Source organism: Podarcis gaigeae, assembly GCF_964106915.1.
Source record: "Podarcis gaigeae genome assembly, chromosome: 8".
NCBI classification, from domain to species: Eukaryota; Metazoa; Chordata; class Lepidosauria; order Squamata; family Lacertidae; genus Podarcis; species Podarcis gaigeae.
The window spans coordinates 20,733,871-20,755,426 of record NC_139684.1 but is presented as its reverse complement, the minus strand read 5'-3'; the positions used below and the strand labels follow the sequence as shown (position 1 = coordinate 20,755,426).

The window sequence follows — 21,556 nt, the reverse complement described above, 5'->3', positions numbered from 1 at the left end:
ATGACCTTTACACACACACACACACACACACACACACATACATATATACATGACAGAAGCCTACCAACTTGTTCTCAGACAGCCAGGATGGAAAACAGCTTTTCACCAAGACATACAACCAGGAAAAGAAAGTTGTAAAAATCCACTGTGGCTCAGTGGTAGAGCACCTGGTTTGTATGCAGAAAGTCTCAGGTTCAATCTATGGCAGGCATGTGCAAAGTCCATTTCGGGGGCCTAATCCGGCTCGTCGGCTGATTTAATCCGCCCCCCGTGGCAGTATATGTCCTGGGGTAAAATCCTAAAAGGGACGTGGGTGGCGCTGTGGGTTAAACCACAGAGCCTAGGACTTGCCGATCAGAAGATCGTCAGTTCGAATCCCCATGATGGGGTGAGCTCCCATTGCATGGTCCCTGCTCCTGCCAATCTAGCAGTTCGAAAGCACGTCAAAGTGCAAGTAGATAAATATGTACCGCTCCGGCAGGAAGGTAAACAGTGTTTCCGTGCGCTGCTCTAGTTCGCCAGAAGTGGCTTAGTCATGCTGGCCACATGACCCGGAAGCTGTACGCCGGCTCCTTCGGCCAATAAAGCGAGATGAGCGCCGCAGCCCCAGAGTCGGTCACGACTGGACCTAATGGTCAGGGGTCCCTTTGTTGTTGTTTAGTCGTTTAGTCGTGTCCGACTCTTCGTGACCCCGTGGACCAGAGCACGCCAAGCACCCTTGTCTTCAACTGCCTCCCGCAGTTTGGTCAAACTCATGCTGGTAGCTTCGAGAACAGTGCCCAACCATCTCGTCCTCTGTCATCCCCTTCTCCTTGTGCCCTCCATCTTTCCCAATATCAGGGTCTGTTCCAGGGAGTCTTCTCTTCTCATGACGTGGCCAAAGCATTGGAGCCTCAGCTTCACGATCTGTCCCTTTACCTTTACTAAAATCCTAAAAAAAAAGCTCAGCAGTGTAACAAAAGCTCAACAACTTCAACAACTTTGGTCTGCCCTCACGCAAGTTCACTTCATTAAATCTGGCCCTCTTTGAAAAAAGTTTGGACACCCCTGATCTATCTCATCTCCGGGAAGCGTTGAGAATTTCGCCTGTCTGAAATCTGGAGAGACACTTCCAGTCAGTGCAGCACTGAGCTAGATGGACCAAAGGCTTGACTCGGTATAAGGCAGTTTCATATAAAATTAATGGTGATGTTGTTGTTGATGATGATAATGATGATAGTGTTGCATGCTACCCCAGTCTCTGAGCAGTGTGAGATTTCAGGGAATCCAGATGCTTACCCAGGGTTCGTGTTTGCTTTGGAAAGAGGCACAGCAGAGGCAGTGGTGCCTTAATGATATATGGTTTATTTAAACACATGTACAACCTGAATCTGCAATGGAGAGGTTCACAGCATTAACTCCCCAGGATGGTCTTGCTTCTCCCAAAGCCACAGCCCTGGATTCCAGCAGAAATCAGACCTGTCTCTCTGCTTCTCCAGCCTGCCACTTTTGCATCCAGCTTCAGCTGTGGTTTTTTGTCTTTCTAATTAACCAGGAAGGGAGGCCCACCCATTCGCCCTCTGGTACAGAGCCACTCCCCTTGTTCCCTTAAGCAGTTACCTTTAGTGGGCCATTAGCAGGACGCAGGTGGCGCTGTGGTCTAAATCACTGAACCTAGGGCTTGCTGATCGGAAGGTCGGCGGTTCGAATCCCCGTGACGGAGTGAGCTCCCGTTGATTGGTCCCAGCTCCTGCCCACCTAGCAGTTAGAAAGCACGTCAAAGTGTAAAGTAGATAAATAGGTACCACTCCATCGGGAAGGTAAACAGCGTTTCCGTGCACTGCTCTGGTTGACCAGAAGTGACTTAATCATGCTGGCCTCATGATCCAGAAGCTGTCTGCAGACAAACGCCGGCTCCCTTGGCCAATAGAGCGAGATGAGCGTCGCAGCCCCAAAGTGTCCACGACTGGACCTAATGGTCAGAGGTACCTTTACCTTTACCTTTACCAGGCTGGCCTAGCTATTCCAGCAGTTGTATCTGTGCTGGATCCAGAAGGATTGATTGTTATGAGAATTATAGGTATAAGATATAAAATAAATGTACCAGTCAAACACATACATAAATATATAAACTGCATGTCTGAAACAGTACAGGAAAATAATCCTGAAGTCATTTTGACTCTCTCGGTGACCTCAAATATTCCTTTGCTGTTTGGATGGAAATGGGAAAAGCCTCCCCATTGTCTCTGTGCTCACAAATCCTGCTTTAAGGGCACATTTGGGTATGAATAGGGTGAGCCTGTGACCTGGACTCAGGAATTAAGTATTTTCATCACAAAAGAATGGCCAGGCTCTCCAAGTAAACTCATCAACAGGTTTCCTGCCAGGCAGGATTCTGCTGTAGACGGTCCCTTCTGTGATGTATGTATGATGTATTGGGGGGTGGTCTTGGGCTCCAGGGTGGGCAATTTCAAAAGTCTTTATAACGGGCTTGCACACCATTGTTCTGGGTTCCTCCTCCCTCCTGCATGTGGTGAGTGAGCACTCTGTTGCAGCAGTTAATAAAGATCAGGCTTGCTAGCTGCTTTGCTTCTCAATATTCTCTGGTTGGCCTCTGTTATTTTCTCTTACCGATAGAAAACCTACGTAAGGACTCTATATGGGCTCTTGGGAACCCCATAAGGGAAAAGGAGCAGTTTTTTTTTCTTATAACAATTAGATTTTAACATTTGCTGGATCCAGGGATTAGAGGGGTGTGGCACACCCACACCCACACACTCATAGCAACAATAATAATGAGCTTAAAGATAAAGTCTGTCTCACTGCATTCAAATGAATCAGGAATTCTATATTTCTTAAAATGACAGCTGGAAAGTTTTTTAATAGCAGGCAGTTTTGTTTCCCCAATAAACAGAACCAACAGTTGTGTGGTCTCTTGAAGTAGCTTTTTGTGGTTTCAGCTGTATGGTGACTAATGATGGTGCAAAGGTAACTCGCCAGAGATTGCTTGTTGCTCCACAGTATGCAAGTGCTGCCCATTTTCTATCTGATTTGCCAGACTTCATGGCTGTGAAAGCTTGTCACGTGGACAACTGGGACTGCTGGTAATCTGTGCAGGGATCATTGCCCTGGTTGTCATCACAAGGAAGGAAGGTGCTGCATGCTTGATCGCCAGAGTGCCTGCCTGCCTGCCTGCCGCCTCTGTACAGCTTGAGACCATGGAGTTCTTTTGCAGGTAGAATTCTCTCTCTAGAGTGATAGACGATGGCTGCAATGTGGAGCTTTAGAGCTTAAATGAAGGCAAGTTGAAGCTTGGATCTCTTAGGGTGGAAATCTTAGTTGTTTGTGGGCCATAGCCTTGCAACATATCAACTCTTAACTTTTTAGCACATCCACCTTTGTGCTACCCTCTTTGTTTTCCTCTTGTCTTTGGTTCTCCTTTCTTCTTCCTCTGTCTCTCCACTTATCATACTTTAGAGAAGGAAAAGGGGAGGGCAATACTGTTGGTGCAACCCATTTTAGGTGCAATCTGGCCATCAGCTGAATCCCACTTGCTGAAAAACACTAATCTAGGGGAAGAAGGGTTTGTGTGCACATGTGTGCATATACTCTCCAGGGTTCTGCAGTGCTGGTTGTAGAAGGATTTTTTCCCCAACCAATGTAACCAGGTTGATGCTCTTTAAGGTAGAAATTGGCATCTGGCTGGCTCGCTCCAAATGTCTTTCTTTACGTGGGGAAAAAGAAACAGAAAAGTAGATAGGAGAAACTGCAAGTGGGTGAAAGGCAGTACTGAAATTTGTGGTTGCAGCTGAGGGTGTAGGAGGTGGCTAGATAAGGGAGTGTCTTGTTTACCTTGAAAGTAAGTCTCACTCACTGTGTTTAACGACACTTCTCCCCAGTAAGAGTGTTTTACAATTGCAGCCTTAGTTGCCTAACTTGAAAATAACTTTATACTTGGAGAGGGTTCAGGAAAGAGATCGTGGCCTGCCTTCACTCTTGGGTTAATTATTTAGTTATTTGCCCCTTAGCTTCTGGTCTCTCTTGTAAAAGTGTAATAGAAAGGTGCTCCTGCTGTCTTGTCAGTGCATGCATTGGGGCGGAAGGGAGGAGCAGGACAGTTTTTTAAATAAACAATCTGATTTGTCCTAATCAAACCAGCTTAGCCACCTTTGCAACACCCAGTACATTAAATCTAAGTGAATCTTGCTAGCTGGCACCTTGCAAATGAATCTGTTTTTCTTTTTGCCTTGAGGTGACATGACTTGTGTCTTTTCCTTTAGTACCTGAATTGCAGGTTGCCAGACTGAGCCTTCGTCCTGGCATGAGTGAACCCACGTTTGATAGAATTGTAGAGTTGGAAAGGGACGCTGAGGGTCTTCTCTCTGCAATGCAGGAATCTTAACCAAAGCACCCAAGACATATGACCATCCAACTTCTGCTTTAAAACCTCCAAAGAAAGGTAGTCCACCACCTCCTGAGGAAGTCAGCTCCACTGTCAAAATAGCTCTTACTGTCAGAAAGTTCTTCCTGATGTTTAGATAGAATCTCCTTTCTTGTATCTTGAAGACATTGCTTCGAGTCCTACACTCCAGAGTAGGAGAAAACAAGCTTGCTCCATCCTCCATGTGACAGCTCTTAAGATATTTGAAGATCGCTATCATATCTCCAGCCAGTCTCCTCTTTTCCAGACTAAACATCCCCAGCTCCTTCAACCATAAGGCTTTGTTTTCCAGACCCTTTGTCATCTTGGTCGCCCTCCTGTGCACACGTTCTAGCTTGTCACTGAACACACTACTCCAGGTGTGGTCTGACCAAGGCAGAATAGAGCGGTACAATTATTTCCCTTGATCTGGACACTATACTGCTGCTGCTGCAGCCTGGAGGTGCATTAGCTTTTTTTTTGCTGCTGCATCACACTGTTGACTCATGCTCAGCTTGTGGTCTACTACGACCTCTAGATACTTTTCACATGTATTGACAATTCAGGCAGGGGCGTAGGAAGGGGGGACGGTTGGGGTGGGCCGCCCTGGGTGTCATCCATGGGGGGGAGGCAAAATCCCCTCGGGCGGATCGCCACGCCGCCCCCCTGGGTGCCAGTCTCCCCCAAAGGGCGCTGATCACCACACATTGCCCTCAATGGGCGCCAATCACCATGCCAATCGTCCCCCTGGATGCCAACCACACCCAATGGGTGCCGATCACCGCGCCAATTCCCCCAATGGGCGCCGATTGCCGTGCCGATTGTCCCCCTGCGTGGCTCGCTCCGACCCCCCAGTGCACGGCACGTGCACCGCTCCGGGTGCCTGAGCAGCTAGTTCCGCCACTGAATCCAGGTGTTCCCCGTCTTATATTTGTGCAGCTGGTTCTTCTAATCTAAGTGCAGAATTTTGCATTTGTCCCTGTTGAAATTCATTTTGTGAGTTCTCCAATCTGTTAAAGTAATTTTGAATCCCCATTGTGTCTTCTGTGGCATTAGCTTGGTGTCATTTGCAAATTTGGTGAGCACCCGCTCTATTACTTCATCCAAATCGTCTATAAAGATATTGAACAACAACAGGCCCAGGGCAAAACCCTGCATGTCTTAAACTGCATCTTGATGCAATTGCTTCTGCACAAGAGTTAGGGTACATATAGATGCACCTCAGTTTAGCTGTTGAGGAGAAACGTGAGGGCCTGTTACTTTAGCACTGTTCCCTTTTCTGGATGTGTGTGACGATGTACTTTGTCACTTGGTGGTTTTCAGCATAAAACAGTATAAAATATTCATTTAAACATAGCAATAAAAACAGGCTTTAAAGCACTAAACCCTTTGTATTCAGCAATTCCTAACCAGAATAAACCATTGAAATTAATGGGCCAAAGTTATTTATGTATTGTTAAGTTCTCCTTTCTCCAACGGTGGCTTACAGCGACAAATAAAAACATACAATGCACACACACACATATGAGAAAAAACAAGCAACCCTATCAAAAACAGCAGGTAGGTTAGGTAGAGAGTTGGCAATTGGCCCAAAGTATCACCCAGGGAGATTCATGGCCAAGTGGGGTTTTGAACCCAGGTCCTAGTGAGACACTAGCCACCACACCGCTGGCTTAGCCACCCCTGTTAGGCCAATAGCTCCCACTGCCATCCTTCAGGGTGAACAAACTGGGCTGAGGAGAGCTAGAACTTGCTCAGCTCTTACAAAGCTAGTAAAAATAAAAATAAGATCAAATCACAGACTAGGTAACGTTTGTGAGGTTATTTACACAGCTGCCTTAAAGCCCATTGTCCCTGTTCTAAAACTCCCCCCCAATAGGAAAGCATAGATTCTCAGAGTGCTGCATCCACTAATAATTCTGTGAGATCGGCTAGGCTAAGAGGCAGTGGCCGGGCCAAAGCCACCCAGTGGGCTTCACGGCCAAGTGGGTATTGCAACCCTGGTTCTCCTACATCTTAGTCTCACACTCTAACCACTACACTGGCTCTGAATCTGGAGGTCATTTGGGCTGTGGCAATACATTAATGTCGAGATGAGGATGCAGGCAGAGTCGAATTGAAGTTGCTAAAGTTCATGGGCCCCTTCATGGATCACTGCCTTGCCGTGGCGAAGGGGCTTGAAGAACTCAGAGAAGCTAAGAACTATGCCGAGCAGGGCACCCAAGATGAACAGGTCATAGTGGAGAGTTTTGACCAAACGTGATCCACCTGGAGGAGGAACCGGCAAGCCACTCCAGTATCCCTGCCAAGAAAACTCCATGGACAAAGACAACAGGCATATAAAGGTTATGACGCTGGAAGATGAGCCCCTCAGGTCGGAAGGCGTCCAACATGCTACTGGGGAAGAGCGGAGGACAAGTACAAGTAGATCCAGAGCTGATGAAGCGGCTGGGCTAAAGCCGAAAGGACGTTCAGTTGCGGATATGCCTGGAAGCGAAAGGAAAGTCCAATGCTGTAAAGAAAAATATTGCATAGGAACCTGGAATGTAAGAACCATGAACCTGGGTAAGTTGGATGTGGTCAAAAATGAGATGGCAAGAATAAATATTGACATCCTGGGCATCAGTGAGCTAAAATGGACGGGAATGGGCGAATTCAGTTCGGATGACCATCATATCTACTACTGTGGGCAAGAAACCCGCAAAAGAAATGGAGTGGCCCTCATAGTCAACAAAAGAGTTGCGAAAGCAGTACTGGGATGCAATCTCAAAAATGATAGAATGATCTCGATACGAATCCAAGGCAGACCTTTTAACATCACAGTAATCCAAGTTTATGCACCAACTACTGGTGCAGAAGAAACTGAAATTGACCAATTCTATGAAGACTTACAACACCTTATAGAAGTGACACCAAAGAAGGATGTTCTTCTCATTATAGGAGATTGGAATGCTAAAGTAGGGAACCAAGAGATAAAGGAACAACTGGCAAGTTTGGCTTGGAGAGCAAAATGAAGCAGGGCAAAGGCTAATAGAGTTCTGTCAAGAGAACAAGCTGGTCATCACAAACACACTTTTCCAACAACACAAGAGACGACTCTACACGTGGACATCACCAGATGGGCAGCATCGAAATCAGATTGATTATATTCTCTGCAGCCAAAGATGGAGAAGCTCGATACAGTCAGCAAAAACAAGACCTGGAGCTGACTGTGGCTCAGATCATCAGCTTCTTATAGCAAAATTCAAGCTTAAACTGAAGAAAGTAGGAAAAACCACTGGGCCGGTAAGATACAATCTGAATCAAATCCCTTATGAATACACAGTGGAAGTGAGGAACAGGTTTAAGGATTTAGATTTGCTGGACAGAGTGCCTGAAGAACTATGGATGGAGGCTCGCAACATTATACAGGAGGCAGCAACGAAAACCATCCCAATGAAAAGGAAATGCAAGAAAGCAAAGTGGCTGTCCAACAAGGCCTTACAAATAGCGGGGGAGAGAAGGCAAGCAAAATGCGAGGGAGATGGAGAAAGATACAGGAAATTGAATGCAGATTTCCAAAAAATAGCAAGGAGAGATAAGAGGGCCTTCTTAAATGAGCAATGCAAAGAAATAGAGGAAAACAACAGAATGGGAAGAACCAGAGATCTGTTCAAGAAAATTGGAGATATGAAAGGAACATTTCGTTCAAAGATTACCATAATAAAGGACAAAAGTGGTAAGGACCTAACAGAAGCAGAAGACATCAAGAAGAGGTGGCAAGAATACACAGAGGAATTATACCAGAAAGATATGGATGTCTCGTACACCCCAGGTAGTGGGGTTGCTGACCTTGAGCCAGACATCCTGGAGAGTGAAGTCAAATGGGCCTTAGAAAGCACTGCAAATAACAAGGCCAGTGGAAGTGATGGTATTCCAGCTGAACTATTTAAAATTTTAAAAGATGATGCTGTTAAGGTGCTACACTCAATATGCCAGCAAGTTTGGAAAACTCAGCAGTGGCCAGAGGATTGGAGAAGATCAGTCTACATCCCAATCCCAAAGAAGGGCAGTGCCAAAGAATGCTCCAACTACCGCACAATTTCACTCATTTCACACGCTAGCAAGGTTATGCTTAAAATTCTACAAGGAAGGCTCAAGCAGTATGTGGACCGAGAACTCCCAGAAGTGCAAGCTGGATTTAGAAGAGGCAGAGGAACTAGAGACCAAATTGCAAACATGCGCTGGATTATGGAGAAAGCTAGAGAGTTCCAGAAAGACATCTACTTCTGCTTCATTGACTATGCAAAAGCCTTTGACTGTGTCAACCACAGCAAACTATGGCAAGCTCTTAAAGAAATGGGAGTGCCTGATCACCTCATCTGTCTCCTGAGAAATCTCTATGTGGGACAAGAAGCTACAGTTAGAACTGGATATGGAACAACGGATTGGTTCAAAATTGGGAAAGGAGTACGACAAGGCTGTATATTGTCTCCCTGCTTATTTAACTTATATGCAGAATTCATCATGCGAAAGGCTGGGCTGGATGAATCCGAAGTCGGAATTAAGATTGCCGGAAGAAATATCAACAACCTCAGATATGCAGATGACACAACCTTGATGGCAGAAAGTGAGGAGGAATTAAAGAACCTTTTATTGAGGGTGAAAGAGGAGAGCACAAAATATGGTCTGAAGCTCAACATCAAAAAAACGAAGATCATGGCCACTGGTCCCATCACCTCCTGGCAAATAGAAGGAGAAGAAATGGAGGCAGTGAGAGATTTTACTTTCTTGGGCTCCATGATCACTGCAGATGGTGACAGCAGCCACGAAATTAAGAGACGCCTGCTTCTTGGGAGGAAAGCAATGACAAACCTAGACAGCATCTTAAAAAGTAGAGACATCACCTTGCCAACAAAGGTCCGTATAGTAAAAGCTATGGTTTTCCCAGTAGTGATGTATGGAAGTGAGAGCTGGACCATAAAGAAGGCTGATCGCCGAAGAATTGATGCTTTTGAATTATGGTGCTGGAGGAGACTCTTGAGAGTCCCATGGACTGCAAGAAGAACAAACCGATCCATTCTTAAGGAAATCAGCCCTGAGTGCTCACTGGAAGGACAGATCGTGAAGCTGAGGCTCCAATACTTTGGCCACCTCATGAGAAGAGAAGACTCCCTGGAAAAGACCCTGATGTTGGGAAAGATGGAGGGCACAAGGAGAAGGGGGCGACAGAGGATGAGATGGTTGGATAGTGTCTTCGAAGCTACAAACATGAGTCTGACCAAACTGCGGGAGGCAGTGGAAGACAGAAGTGCCTGGCGTGCTCTGGTCCACGGGGTCACGAAGAGTCGGACACGACTAAACGACTAAACAACAACAACAAAGTTCATGTGACTGTTTAGTCACTGTTCTAGGTACCCGTGATGATGGGGATTACTGCTTAAGTAATGATGACATGGTTATTGCTATAAATACTCAGAAGCCATAACCATGCCACTGTTACCTAAGGAGTAATCTCTGATGATCTTCCTTGGGTGGTGATTAGAAATAATGATGCTACTGCTTTCATCAGTGATTAAGAAAAAATGTTTTTACATCCTGTAATGGAGGTAACACGATTTTACCTTATGACCAGGTTTTATTTATTGAACAAGATTTATATACCACTTGATCGTAATAAAACCTCAAAGCAGTTTACAGAAAGAATAAAGAAACGCAATGATGGGGGGGGGGACAGATAAAAACAACTATTTAAAACATTTTAAAAATGGTTAAAATCAATGAGCTAAAAAGAGATTAAAAGCATGTCAATATTCTACAGGTTTGGATAGCCTTGCCTAAACAAAAATGTTTTCAGCAGGTGCCTAAGAAGGCGTCTACCTGATGTCAATAGGCAGGGAGTTCCGCAGTGTGGGTGTGTTGCCACTGCTTGTTGGCATGCTCACATTTTCAAAGGGCACATATTGTTACTGGACAAAGCATTCTGAGAATCTATGCTTTTGTTCAGTGGGAAAAAGATAGTTTTAAAGGATGCAGAACTCTTGAGAATCTGTATTTTTGTTCAAGGGGGAAATTGTGTTTTAGAAGAGGAACCATGGGCTTTAAGGCAGTCTTGTAGATGAGCTCACAAAAGTTACCTAGTCTGTGATTTTATTTTACTTTTATTTTTACTATATTTGTTTGTTTGTTTGTACCCCGCCCATCTGGCTGGGTTTCCCCAGTCATTCTGGGCAGCTTCCAACAAAAGATTAAAAATACACTAAAACATTAGTCATTAAAAACTTCCCTAAACAGGGCTGCCTTCAGATGTCTTCTAAGCATCAGATAGTTGTTTATTTCCTTGACATCTGATGGGAGGGTGTTCCATAGGGTGGGCGCCACTACTGAGAAGGCCCTCTGCCTGGTTCCCTGTAACTTTGCTTCTCACAGTGAGAGAATTGCCAGAAGGCCCTCGGTGCTGGACCTCAGTGTCTGGGCAGAACGATGGGGGTGGAGACGCTCCTTCAGGTATACTGGGCCGAGGCTGTTTAGGGCTTTAAAGGTCAGCACCAACACTTTGAATTGTGCTTGGAAATGTACTGGGAGCCAATGTAGGTCTTTCAAGTCCGATGTTATGTGGTTTCGGCTTTCTGTCTTTCTAAGAGGTGGTATCCTACATTACCAATCATTAGCAAGGGAAGACTTGCCTCTTTCATGAGCTCAGCAATTTCCAGCTCTCCTCAGCCCAGTTTCCTTCCCTGGAGGATGGCAGTGGAAACTGTTAGCCTAGCTGAGGTGGCTAAGCCCATGGTGGTTCAATTCCCCACTTGGCCAAGGAATTCACTGGGTGTGACTTTGGGCCTTCTAAATGTTGTTGGACTTCATCTCCCATCAGCCCCAGCTAGCATGATTAGTGTGGTAGGGGATGATGGGAGTTGGAGTCTCAACTTCTGGAGGAGACCTTGTAGAGAGTGGTCTTAAACTTTCATAGAATCCTAGAGTTGTAAGGGCCTGTGAGGGTCATCTAAGTCCAACCCCCTGCAATGCAGGAATCTCAACTAGATTATACATGACAGATGGCCTTCCAACTTCTGCTTCAAAACCTCAAAGGAAGGAGAATCCACCACCTCTCTTGGGAGTCTTTCCCATTGTTGAACAGCTCTTGCCATTGGAAAGGTCTTCTGATGTTTAGTCAGAATCTCCTGTCTTGTAACATTAACCCATTGGTTTGGGTCCTAGTCTCAGGAGCAGGAGAAAGCAAGCTTGCTCCATCCTCCATATTGTAGCCCTTTAGATATTTGAAGATTGTGTGTGTGTGTCTGTCTGTGTCCTGCGGTGTCTATATTCATGCATTCATTTCGCACTTTTCTGGAGGCAATGTTCGTTTGCCCCACGTGATCAGGGAGGTGTGTTTTTATTTCTGAGACTTCCCTGGTCACCTGCCAAAGTGAATTTGCCTCCAGGCTGCCTGGCTGAGAAGCCAAAGAAGACCAGCCCTCTTATTTAGCTTGTTGCATTGTGCCACGTAGGTGTGTTGTGGGCAGGAGGACTAGTAACTTGTGATGGCCGATTTGTGACAGTGCGTTAGTCATGCATTTCTGAAGGCTGAGCTTGTGGCGTATAATAATGCTGTACCTAAGAGAACTTAGGTTGAATAATGTTAAAACTAAGAGCATTTCTTGCAGTGATGCGTCGGACCATTCCAACAGGGTGTTCTTGGTGGTATTTTAATCTCCAGAAACTCAGCACACTGGGTCACATTGCTGAACACATCAAAAAGGACACACCAAAAATGCAGGCTGGCGCAGATACTTCTGGACAAAGCTGGTTCCAGACTTTAGGCGGCCATTAGCATGGTGCTGATGATCTGCCAACCAGGGCAGGTGTAGGGTTAGTCCTGTGAAATCTACCCACCCCCAGATCCATGGAACCAGTAAAATATACAGATCTGTGGGCCTAAGCATTGCATTTTGTGTTCCTTAAAAATGGATAACGCCTGCCGTTGATGGGAGCGGGGCTTGGCCCCCGTTCGAAAGCATCGCTGCTGAGAAGCATCCAGGGGCCTGCACTGCAGGGAACGTGGAGAATGGTGGCACGGCTAAGTCTGGCCGGCATGGGGTCCCCTCCCAAGGCCAGTTCCTGAGCTGGACAACTGCTGGCACCAAGCCTCTTCACGGAGGAAGGGGTTGTCAGCGTCCACACCACCTCTCTCAAAAGCACTGTTTGCATCGTAAACGTGGGAGACCACAACGAGCTCCCCCGACCCCTCGGCAGTTGCCTTTCACTAATTAGCATCCCAACCAGGGCTGCTTGGGAGAACCAGGGGTGGGAAACCACCCTCCAGAACTGCTAGAGGGAAAACATTCTGGCTTCCGCTGTGTTTTGGAATTTCCTGACTGTGTTGTGCTTTGCTTGGCTTGCAACAGCCGGGAAGTTCCACAGTGCTGTGGCGCCATCTCATGCCGTGTTCAGTTTTACTGCTCAGTGCAGGGATGGGGGGGGGGTGGGGGTTAGAGGAAGAAAAAAGCTGGGGGATTTTGCTGTCCGTGGCAGGACTCCTGTACCAAACTGCTCTTCCACCTTCAGATCATGCCGCTCTACTGGGGACTGCAGCATAAGTGCAGCACCCTGCTGCCTTGGTATAGGCTTACCTCCAATTTCAAAGAGGAAAATGGGTAATGTGACCAGAAACCTAGTACCTCCAGTGTGTTTTAAAAGTTGCTACTGTTTATGACTGTAGCAGAAAATTGTATATATAAAAGAAACCCGTATTGCCACACTACCTCTTTTTTATGCATTTGGCTTTGCTTCCTAGCCTGTATGCGTGGCACAGTTTCATGGCACTTTAGAAGCTCACTTTTTGAGCTTCTGGTTTAAAAAGTGAAGAAGGAAGTTTCTAGCCCAATTGGGGGCCTTGTAAAAGAGTCCCACCAAAGTTACTAGCCCACAATTATTTTTACCAGCCTGATGGGGAGGGAGGCTGGCAGAGGAGGGGCAGAAAGCTCTTTCCCTGCTGCTGCAGCCCATTGCATTTTTTTTTTTTTTATAATAATTTTTATTAAGGTTTTCCAAATTAGAACAAATCAAAGCAAATTAAATCCAATCTATTGCCAATAACTAGGACTTCCCCTCCCTACCCCCTCTTGTGTTCCAAATCTTCCAAATAAGCAATTAAATTCAACAAATTCTTAACCCCAAATTACACTCTTCGTCAATAACCCAATTTATCCAAATTCTCGTCCCCTAAGATCGATCTTTACCCTTCCACGGGTTTCCCCCTTTCAAACATAGTACAGATGAAAATAAGATAAATGTAGATAATAATTTTACAGCCTTTGGATTCCAATTTTCCCTCCCCTCTTTCCCCTTTGCGTTTCACCTATCCCTCCACTTCTAATATCTTCCTGGAGTTCCCACATTATACTATATCCCTCCGATTCTTTGCCAGTCTTTAATTACGGATGTCCAATCGTAGAAGGAGTCTATCAAATAAGGGCCCATTTCTTCTATCCAGGTTTTTATATCCAGGAGTAAAAACTCCAATTTTGTATCCATAAGCTTGTCAAACCTGAATATCCCAAATGTTCCCCCAGTTCTGTCCAGTTCTTGTTGTTTCCTTGTTCTTATCAATCATTCTCCTCCTTTTTATTTCTCTGTTCTCCCACAGAAATGTTCTTTTTCCAAAAGTTTCTAGTGTCTCTGCAGAGGTTTGTTATTCTTGAAGCAAAGCATTACATCATGTTCCTTTCATTTTCCAACAAATAGTTCCATTGTTTCCTGTAGTATGTAGACTTCTGTAGACAAAATAGTGTTCCATTCCTGCAGTTTCCCAGGAGATTGAAAGTTCCATTCAACTGTTCACATTTCCTGTGAAAAACACATGCAATGTCCCTCGGCTCCTCTAGGTGGATTGCAGTAACAAAGTTCCCTTCCAGAATCACATCCACCAGACCAAGTAGCTTGTTGACCGATATTTAAAACAGTTTGTATTCAATTTGTAACAAATATAACCGGCAAAGTCCTCATAACAAAGTCTCTATTTTAATCTTCCTTTTTGACAGCTCTTTGACAGCTGTCAAAACCTCCATCACTTTTCTCCAGGCAGTTTCACGAATCGCTCCAGGGATTCCGGGGGGGTTGCTTTTTTTTAAAACAATTCCACTTTTCTCCTCCAGCTCAATCTTATAATTTTCCCTCGCGAAGTTGCTGATTCGGCAAGATAAGGTTACACTCGATCTTAGTTGTCCAGTCCTTTGTTTTGGCTCTTCTACAATTTAGGGGTAGGCTGACTTCCTTTTTTCCACCTCCCCCGTTCGCTCCGAATTTTAAAAATTTATCCCCTTTTTTTTTTAGTCCATATTCCAATTACTCACGGGTTCTTCTTTAGAGCCGAATTTTCAATAGAAGAAGTCAGCGCTCTCCGCCGGATGGCATGCGGCTGCGCTCGGCAGGGATAGCAGAGAACTTTAAAAAGGCTCCTTCACGAGTCGGGAGGGCGCTAACGGTGCCAGCCGAGTCTCCATGTCCACGGCCTCAATCTGGCCGTGGTTTTTAAGGGTCCCCGCATCGCCGGTGCGGTAGGACCCAGCCCCTGCCAAGCCGGCTCCCTCCGGAGCTCGGAGGGAGCCCGCCATTCGGCGATGGCGCCGACCCGGAAGTCGTGCAGCCCATTGCATTTTTTTGTCCTGCCCCTGCTCCACCAGCCAGCTCATTCAGCAGCCAGCAGTTTCTTGTTGCCTGTGGTGACCAGGCAAGCGCTTAGGTATCACATAAGATTTGCTTGAAAGAGTGTAGGCCATGCCAGCAGAAATCTCAGAAGCTGAAAGGGGAGTTGCTGAACAAAGTTTCCAGAGTTTGCGGAGGCTTCAAGCCCTATGATATAGTTAGGTAGAATAGATTGTGCAAAATTGGTTCAATTTATTCAGGGTGCAAAACGCAGTGCATTTTTTAAGGGGGGAGTGGGATTGTCACAGAACTTGGATTGTCGTGGATTCATAATTTTAAAACACAATCATGTTGTGTTTAAAAAACTAAGCCAACTAAGTTCTACTCAGAGTAGGCCCATTGAAACAAAGAACCTAAGTGAGTCATGCCCATTAACTTCAGTGGATCTATTCTGAGTGGGGCCAGCATTGGATACAACCCTTAAGCATGGAAGATTCACCATTGCGAATGCACGAAATGTCCCTCTCCAGCTCTAATGATATAATGCCATTCAGGCGGACTGTGTGAGTGTGTTAATGATTTACTTGTGCTAGGGAAACGTAGGATAGCTAAGGCGAAGTGCGTCTGTTAGTCATTCAAGATGCAGCTTGCATATTATGCAATTTGTAAGCTTCCTCCCCTTGCACAAATCACTTTGGAGGCTGTCATAGTTCGTAAAGGGACATGATACAATAACACTGCCCCCCTTGTTACTGCTTCAGGGCTTCTAGCTCATATCCTGCACCAGGGAACTCAGTTCAGCTCCATTTGAGGAATCTTAGAATTGCTTTTTAGGAAATGAGGGCCATAGTTGAATATGAATCCTGTTTTATTATCATGATGCTTTTGTGCATGAAGTTGGGGTTGCCTTAAAAAAAGCACCTCTTTTTGAAAAGTCTCTCCAAGAACCTTAGATAACCCAGCAATGTAACTAAACTGTCTCTTTCTTCTTTCAGGAGGACGCGCTCCTTGCACGGACCATGCCCAGTGACCACATTTGGACCAAAAGCCTGCATGCTGCAGAATCCCAAAACTATCATGTAAGTGCCTCCACCTTCGGGGAAAAGGTCCTGATATCATTCATCTGATTCTCTGCTGTTAAATAATTAAACATATTCATTCATTCCCATACATACTTGTGTCTTCTTCAGCTGCATTCATTCATAGATTTGGCTGCCCATTTATGGCAATACAGGGTGCTGTGCTGAAATGGAGTTATACCGATGTGCTTGTGTGTTTGCAGTTACCATTGAATTGCTTGTTTGCTTTGGCCATTATTATTATTATTATTATTAATCCATTATTGCCTGAACTTACCATGAGGTGTTCTATTTACATGAGCTTTATTGCTTTGTAAAGCATGAGTAGGTTTACCCTGTTTTGATGTAGCATCTTCATAAATGGACAGCCAAGGTGCAAAGGCTTTTGAGGGCTCCCAGGTTCTGATCCAATAGAGGAGGAGGCCATCTCTCAAAAGGTAGCAGGTGTTTCTATGGGAATAGGTGTCGGCCATCAGTGGTAAACAGATGATGCTCTGCTGCAAAGCTGGTTCAGAAAGCTTTCTAGAGATGTCAGTCCAACTGTGGTCTTACTTTGCAATCTACTTTTGGGTTCTTAAATCCAGGCCATAGCCTACCAAACTGTATCAGGTTAAAATTTGGGGTGTGTTAATTGTTCTGTTGTTTTACTGCATCTTAGTTATGGATACTTATATTCTAGTATTTTAATTGGATTCGTTTTATGGTGTATTATAATTACGGGTATTTATATAGGGACACAGGTGGCGCTGTGGGTTAAAGCCTCAGCGCCTAGGACTTGCCGATCAAAAGGTCGGCGGTTCGAATCCCTGCGGTGGGGTGCGCTCCCGCTGCTCGGTCCCAGCGCCTGCCAACCTAGCAGTTCGAAAGCACCTCCGGGTGCAAGTAGATAAATAGGGACCGCTTACCAGCGGGAAGGTAAACGGCGTTTCCGTGTGCGGCTCTGGCTCGCCAGATGCAGCTTTGTCACGCTGGCCACGTGACCCGGAAGTGTCTCCGGACAGCGCTGGCCCCTGGCCTCTTGAGTGAGATGGGCGCACAACCCCAGAGTCTGTCAAGACTGGCCCGTACGGGCAGGGGTACCTTTACCTTTACCTTTTTATATTCTAATGCTTGTATAATCATGTGTTGTTGTTTTTAATTAATTTTTATTGAAAAATTTCAATCGGAAATAATTAACAGCGCTACTTATTTGGGCCATGTCTGCAAGTATTATGCACAATTAACGTCTGCATCGGTCTAAGCCACGCATGTCACTTTCAGTCATTGTCCAGTGAATGAAACATGGATTCCGCAGAAGAGCTGATCAAAACTGTATGGCAAAGTTCTTCATACAGTTATCTAGGCCTCTTTTAAAGTTTTCCTTTGGTTTGTGGGTGTCATCAGTGGTGTAAAACATGGAGCCCATGTTCTTACTTATTACATTTCACACCCAAATTTCATCTTTTGCATGCAGTGGGAAACAAGTAAAGATTTATCGTACTTTATCGTACTTGTTTGTTTTACCACGTTCCTTTCTAAAGTGTGTGTGCGGGTTTTATAGAATGGGTGACACCTTTGTAACCAGGATGTCAAGGAATCTTATAACATGTGACAGGGGAAGGGCCATGACTCAGTAGCAGAGCGTCTGCTTTGCATACAGAAGGTTCAATTCCCAGCATCTCCAGGTAGGGCTGGGAATGTCCCCTTCCAGAAACCCCAGAGAACTGCTGCCAGTCACTGTAAAAAAGGTAAAGGTAAAGGACCCCTATGGGACGCAGGTGGCGCTGTGGGTTAAACCACAGAGCCTAGGACTTGCCGATCAGTAGGTCGGCAGTTCAAATCCCCACAACGGGGTGAGCTCCCGTTGCTCGGTCCCAGCTCCTGCCAACCTAGCAGTTCAAAAGCACGTCAAAGTGCAAGTAGATAAATAGGTACCGCTCAGGTGGGAAGGTAAACGGCGTTTCTGAGCGCTGCTCTGGTTTGCCAGAAGCGGTTTAGTCATGCTGGCCACATGACCCAGAAGCTGTACGCCAGCTCCCTCGGCCAATAAAAGGAGATGAGCGCCGCAACCCTATCGTCATCCACGACTGGACCTAATGGTCAGGGGTCCCTTTACCTTTTAAAGGACCCCTGGACGGTTAAGTCCAGTCAAAGGCGACTGTGGGATTGTGGCACTCATCTTGCTTCAGGCCAAGGAAGCCGGCATTTGTCCACAGACAGCTTTCCAGGTCATGTGGCCAGCATGACTAAACCGCTTCTGGCGCAATGGAACACCGTGATGGAAGCCAGAGCGCACGGAAACACTGTTTACCTTTCCCCCGCAGCGGTACCTATTTATCTACTTGCACTGGTGTGCTTTCGAACTGCTAGGTTGGCAGGAGCTGGGGCAGAGCAATGGGAGCTCACTCTGTCATGAGCATTTATACCGCCGAGCTTCCAATCAGCAATCCCAAGAGGTTCAGTGGTTTAGACGCTGCAGTGCCACCTGCGTCCCTAATGCCAGTCAGTGTAGACAACACTGAACCAGATGGACCAATGGTTTGTATAAGGCAGCTTCCTCTATTCCTCTGTCTTAAGCAAAGGGTTGCTGCTGATCAGTGTAGAAAGCAACTGAGCTAGCTGGATATAAGGCAGCTTCCAACATGTCAGTCAGCTAGTGGTTGCTTTTAAGACTAATCATGCTAGCTGGGACTGATGGGAGTTGTAGTCCAAAATATCTTGAGGGCACCAGGTTGGCGAAGGTTGTTTTAGATCAACTTGGGTTGAGTCCTGATACGGGTGTTTGAAACATTATTCCCCTGTTTGCTTTTGGCAGACCAGTCTTCCCCACCCCTCACTTTGTTTAATTCTGGTCCAGAGGGATGGATGGGAGCAAACACCATGCAATTGGGTGAACTAGCTTAGTCAATGCCACCTCGAACATCACCTGCCAGGAGACACTGTTAATATTTGACTAGCTCTAGCACAACGCTTATTGAACGGAGCGGCCTGCGCTCTTAATTTTCTCTCTCTTTTGTGTCCCACTCCTCTTCCTCCTTGGTCTGTACTTTCCCAAACCAAAAGAGGCAGGGTGTGGGTGAGTCCACTTCCTCTTCCAGTTGCTTCAAGGTGTGGTTGACCGTCAGATTTTTACAGATGTTGGTCCTTTTTTTCTAAATCGCATTATCTTCTGCTTAGCACATTCCCGGCACAGCCACTGCCCCACTGTAATAGCCAAAGGCAAGCTGACCATTCAGGGAAGTCCCGTAGCTCAGTGGTTAGAGCATCTGCTTTGCACACAGAAGGTCCCAAGTTCAAAACCTAGTATCTCCAGATGGGGCTGGGAAAATCCCCCAAGTCTGAAACCCCGGAGAACCACATTCAGTGACTATACTAAACTAGATGAAGCAATGATCTGACTGCATAAGGCAGCTTCTTATTTAAATCAACCCTTTATTCAGAAGCGTGAGGACTAGAAACTTAGTTTATCCTTAGGGAAAAGGATATCCCAGTGGTAGAGCATCCATTTACTGTAGCATGTAAGAGGCAGTGCTAGAAATTAGCCAGGGTCCAATTGCGACCACGTGAAGATCCCTGGAGACCAGGTTGACGACTTGGGAAAGCAAAATGCCACTTAGAGAAGGATGTGAAATATTTTCCCTCAAAGCTTGAATTTGTTTTATTTTGGATTGTTTTATTTACTTTTTTAATGTGTTGTAAACTACTTTGAGATTTTTTCTTTAAAATGAAAAGCTGTAGAAATGAAAATAATAATAATAATAATAATAATAATAATAATAATAATAATAATAATAATTGCAAAAAACAGCACCCAGACATTCCACTGTGGCGACCATAACCTAGATTTAATTTGCCATTTGGCGATTAAATTAGATAACTGAGATTCTAACACTGCTAGAAGGTCCCAGTTTCAATCCCCAGCATACCCATGTAGGGCTGGGGGAAATACCTGGAACCCCGAAGAGCTGCTGCCAGTCAGTGTAGGCAATACTGAGACAGACGCTCCAATAGCCTGACTTTGTATAAGGCAGCTTCCTGTGGCTCCTCTCTCTTGCCCACCTGCCAATTTTAGCACACAAGGGAGTGAAGGGAAGAGGTTTGCTGACTGGCAGGTGAGTGGACAAATAACCTGTCTTGTGCAGATGAGACCTAACAAATCACCTGCTCCCTGTTTATCACATCCCTGCAGAGAGTATCTTGCAAGCACACTCCTCTTCTGTTGCACCCCGTGAGGATTCAGTCTGCCTCCTACGTCTTGGGAGCCGAAGGGTTAAGGGATGATTGCCACTTACTCAACTTTGGACTTACATCATGCATTTTTATCACCAGATTCTGGCAGCTGAGCAGCCGCTGCTGCTGCTCCTCCCTCTGGGGCGAGCAGGGATATAATGACAGCATGTGTTGAGATTAGTCCAGCCCAGAGGCTTTCCAGGAGGCACTTAGAGCTCTTTAATTGCCCAGACAGACAGCAGATCGTAACCCCAGCAGTCTAGAATAGCCTTCAAGCTAGGGAGCCGCTTTGCCAGGCAAGAAGGGAGAAGGCAGCTGAGCTTTTAAAATTCTACCGGGAGATCTTCATCCTTCTTCAAAACTTGACTTTTTTTTTTTTAAATACATGTAGCTTCAAAAAAATTTTTTTATTCCCCACCCCCTGCACACACACACACAATTTGAAAGCTGTGCTCTCTCTCTCTCTCCTGTTGCCTTTTAATAAGAGGAATTTAACAAAATCCAAGATTAAACTTGCAGTGGCTTCCCAAGTGTTGCATGAAGGCACACTAAGCCGTCTGGTGTTGATTAAACCTCTTTTGTGGGGTTTTCTTTCTTCCCCCCTTTTTTTGGTAAGCTGTTGTTTTGCAGACTGACCTGGCGGAAAAAAATTGAACATTTAACAAATACGCTAAGTTTTTGCTCCTCCTTTTTCTAACCTGGTAGTTTTTGGGATCCTTTTGTTTAAGCAACTTTTAGCCTCCTTTTTATAGGGAACTGCTTTTTTATGAAATGGCAAGGCTGGTTTGGTTTGGTTTGGTTTCATTTCTTTTTGACCAAAGCAATCTGAAAAGAGAGGCTATCTGAACTTGGCGGGCGTGATGTTCTTTGCAAGGTAGTAGTTCGGCTCCAAAAGATTATTTCAAGGCTTCTTTTTCTGCTGTTGAGTCTTGCTGTGTGTTTCTCTCTGACTCGTGCAAAGAAAAGCAATGAAGATATTTCAGCGTATTAACGATCGCTCCTTTGGAAGCTCCGCTTGGAAGTGGTGAGTAGACCGGGGGGAAAGAGGTTTTATCCACCTTTCATGTTATGAGACAAACCTTCAGTTAGTTTCAATGGTGGCTTGGATTTCTTTAAGTGGGGCATGGAGCTATGTCCGGTACTATTCAGAGTAGACCCAATGAATGGACTTGGGTCCATTCATTTCAGTTAACTTAAGTAAGGTTTCATTGGATGCAACCCATAGTCGCCGCAGAGCTGATACGTA

The 21,556-nt window shown here is 45.5% G+C and overlaps 1 protein-coding gene across 5 annotated transcripts in view; it reads left to right on the top strand.

Annotated features, from left to right (window-relative positions):
• NADK (NAD kinase) overlaps nt 1-21,556 on the top strand; it is a 53,741-nt gene that overhangs the window by 11,457 nt on the left and 20,728 nt on the right. For 3 of the 5 annotated variants that reach the window (XM_083752699.1, XM_083752698.1, XM_083752697.1), the window contains exon 3: nt 16,018-16,101. In XM_083752699.1, the coding sequence (XP_083608825.1) occupies nt 16,018-16,101 (84 nt within the window). Of the gene's footprint in view, nt 1-3,070; nt 3,215-16,017; nt 16,102-20,784; nt 21,335-21,556 lie in introns of those variants that run through there. The other 2 variants (XM_083752700.1, XM_083752701.1) reach the window with 2 other exon arrangements.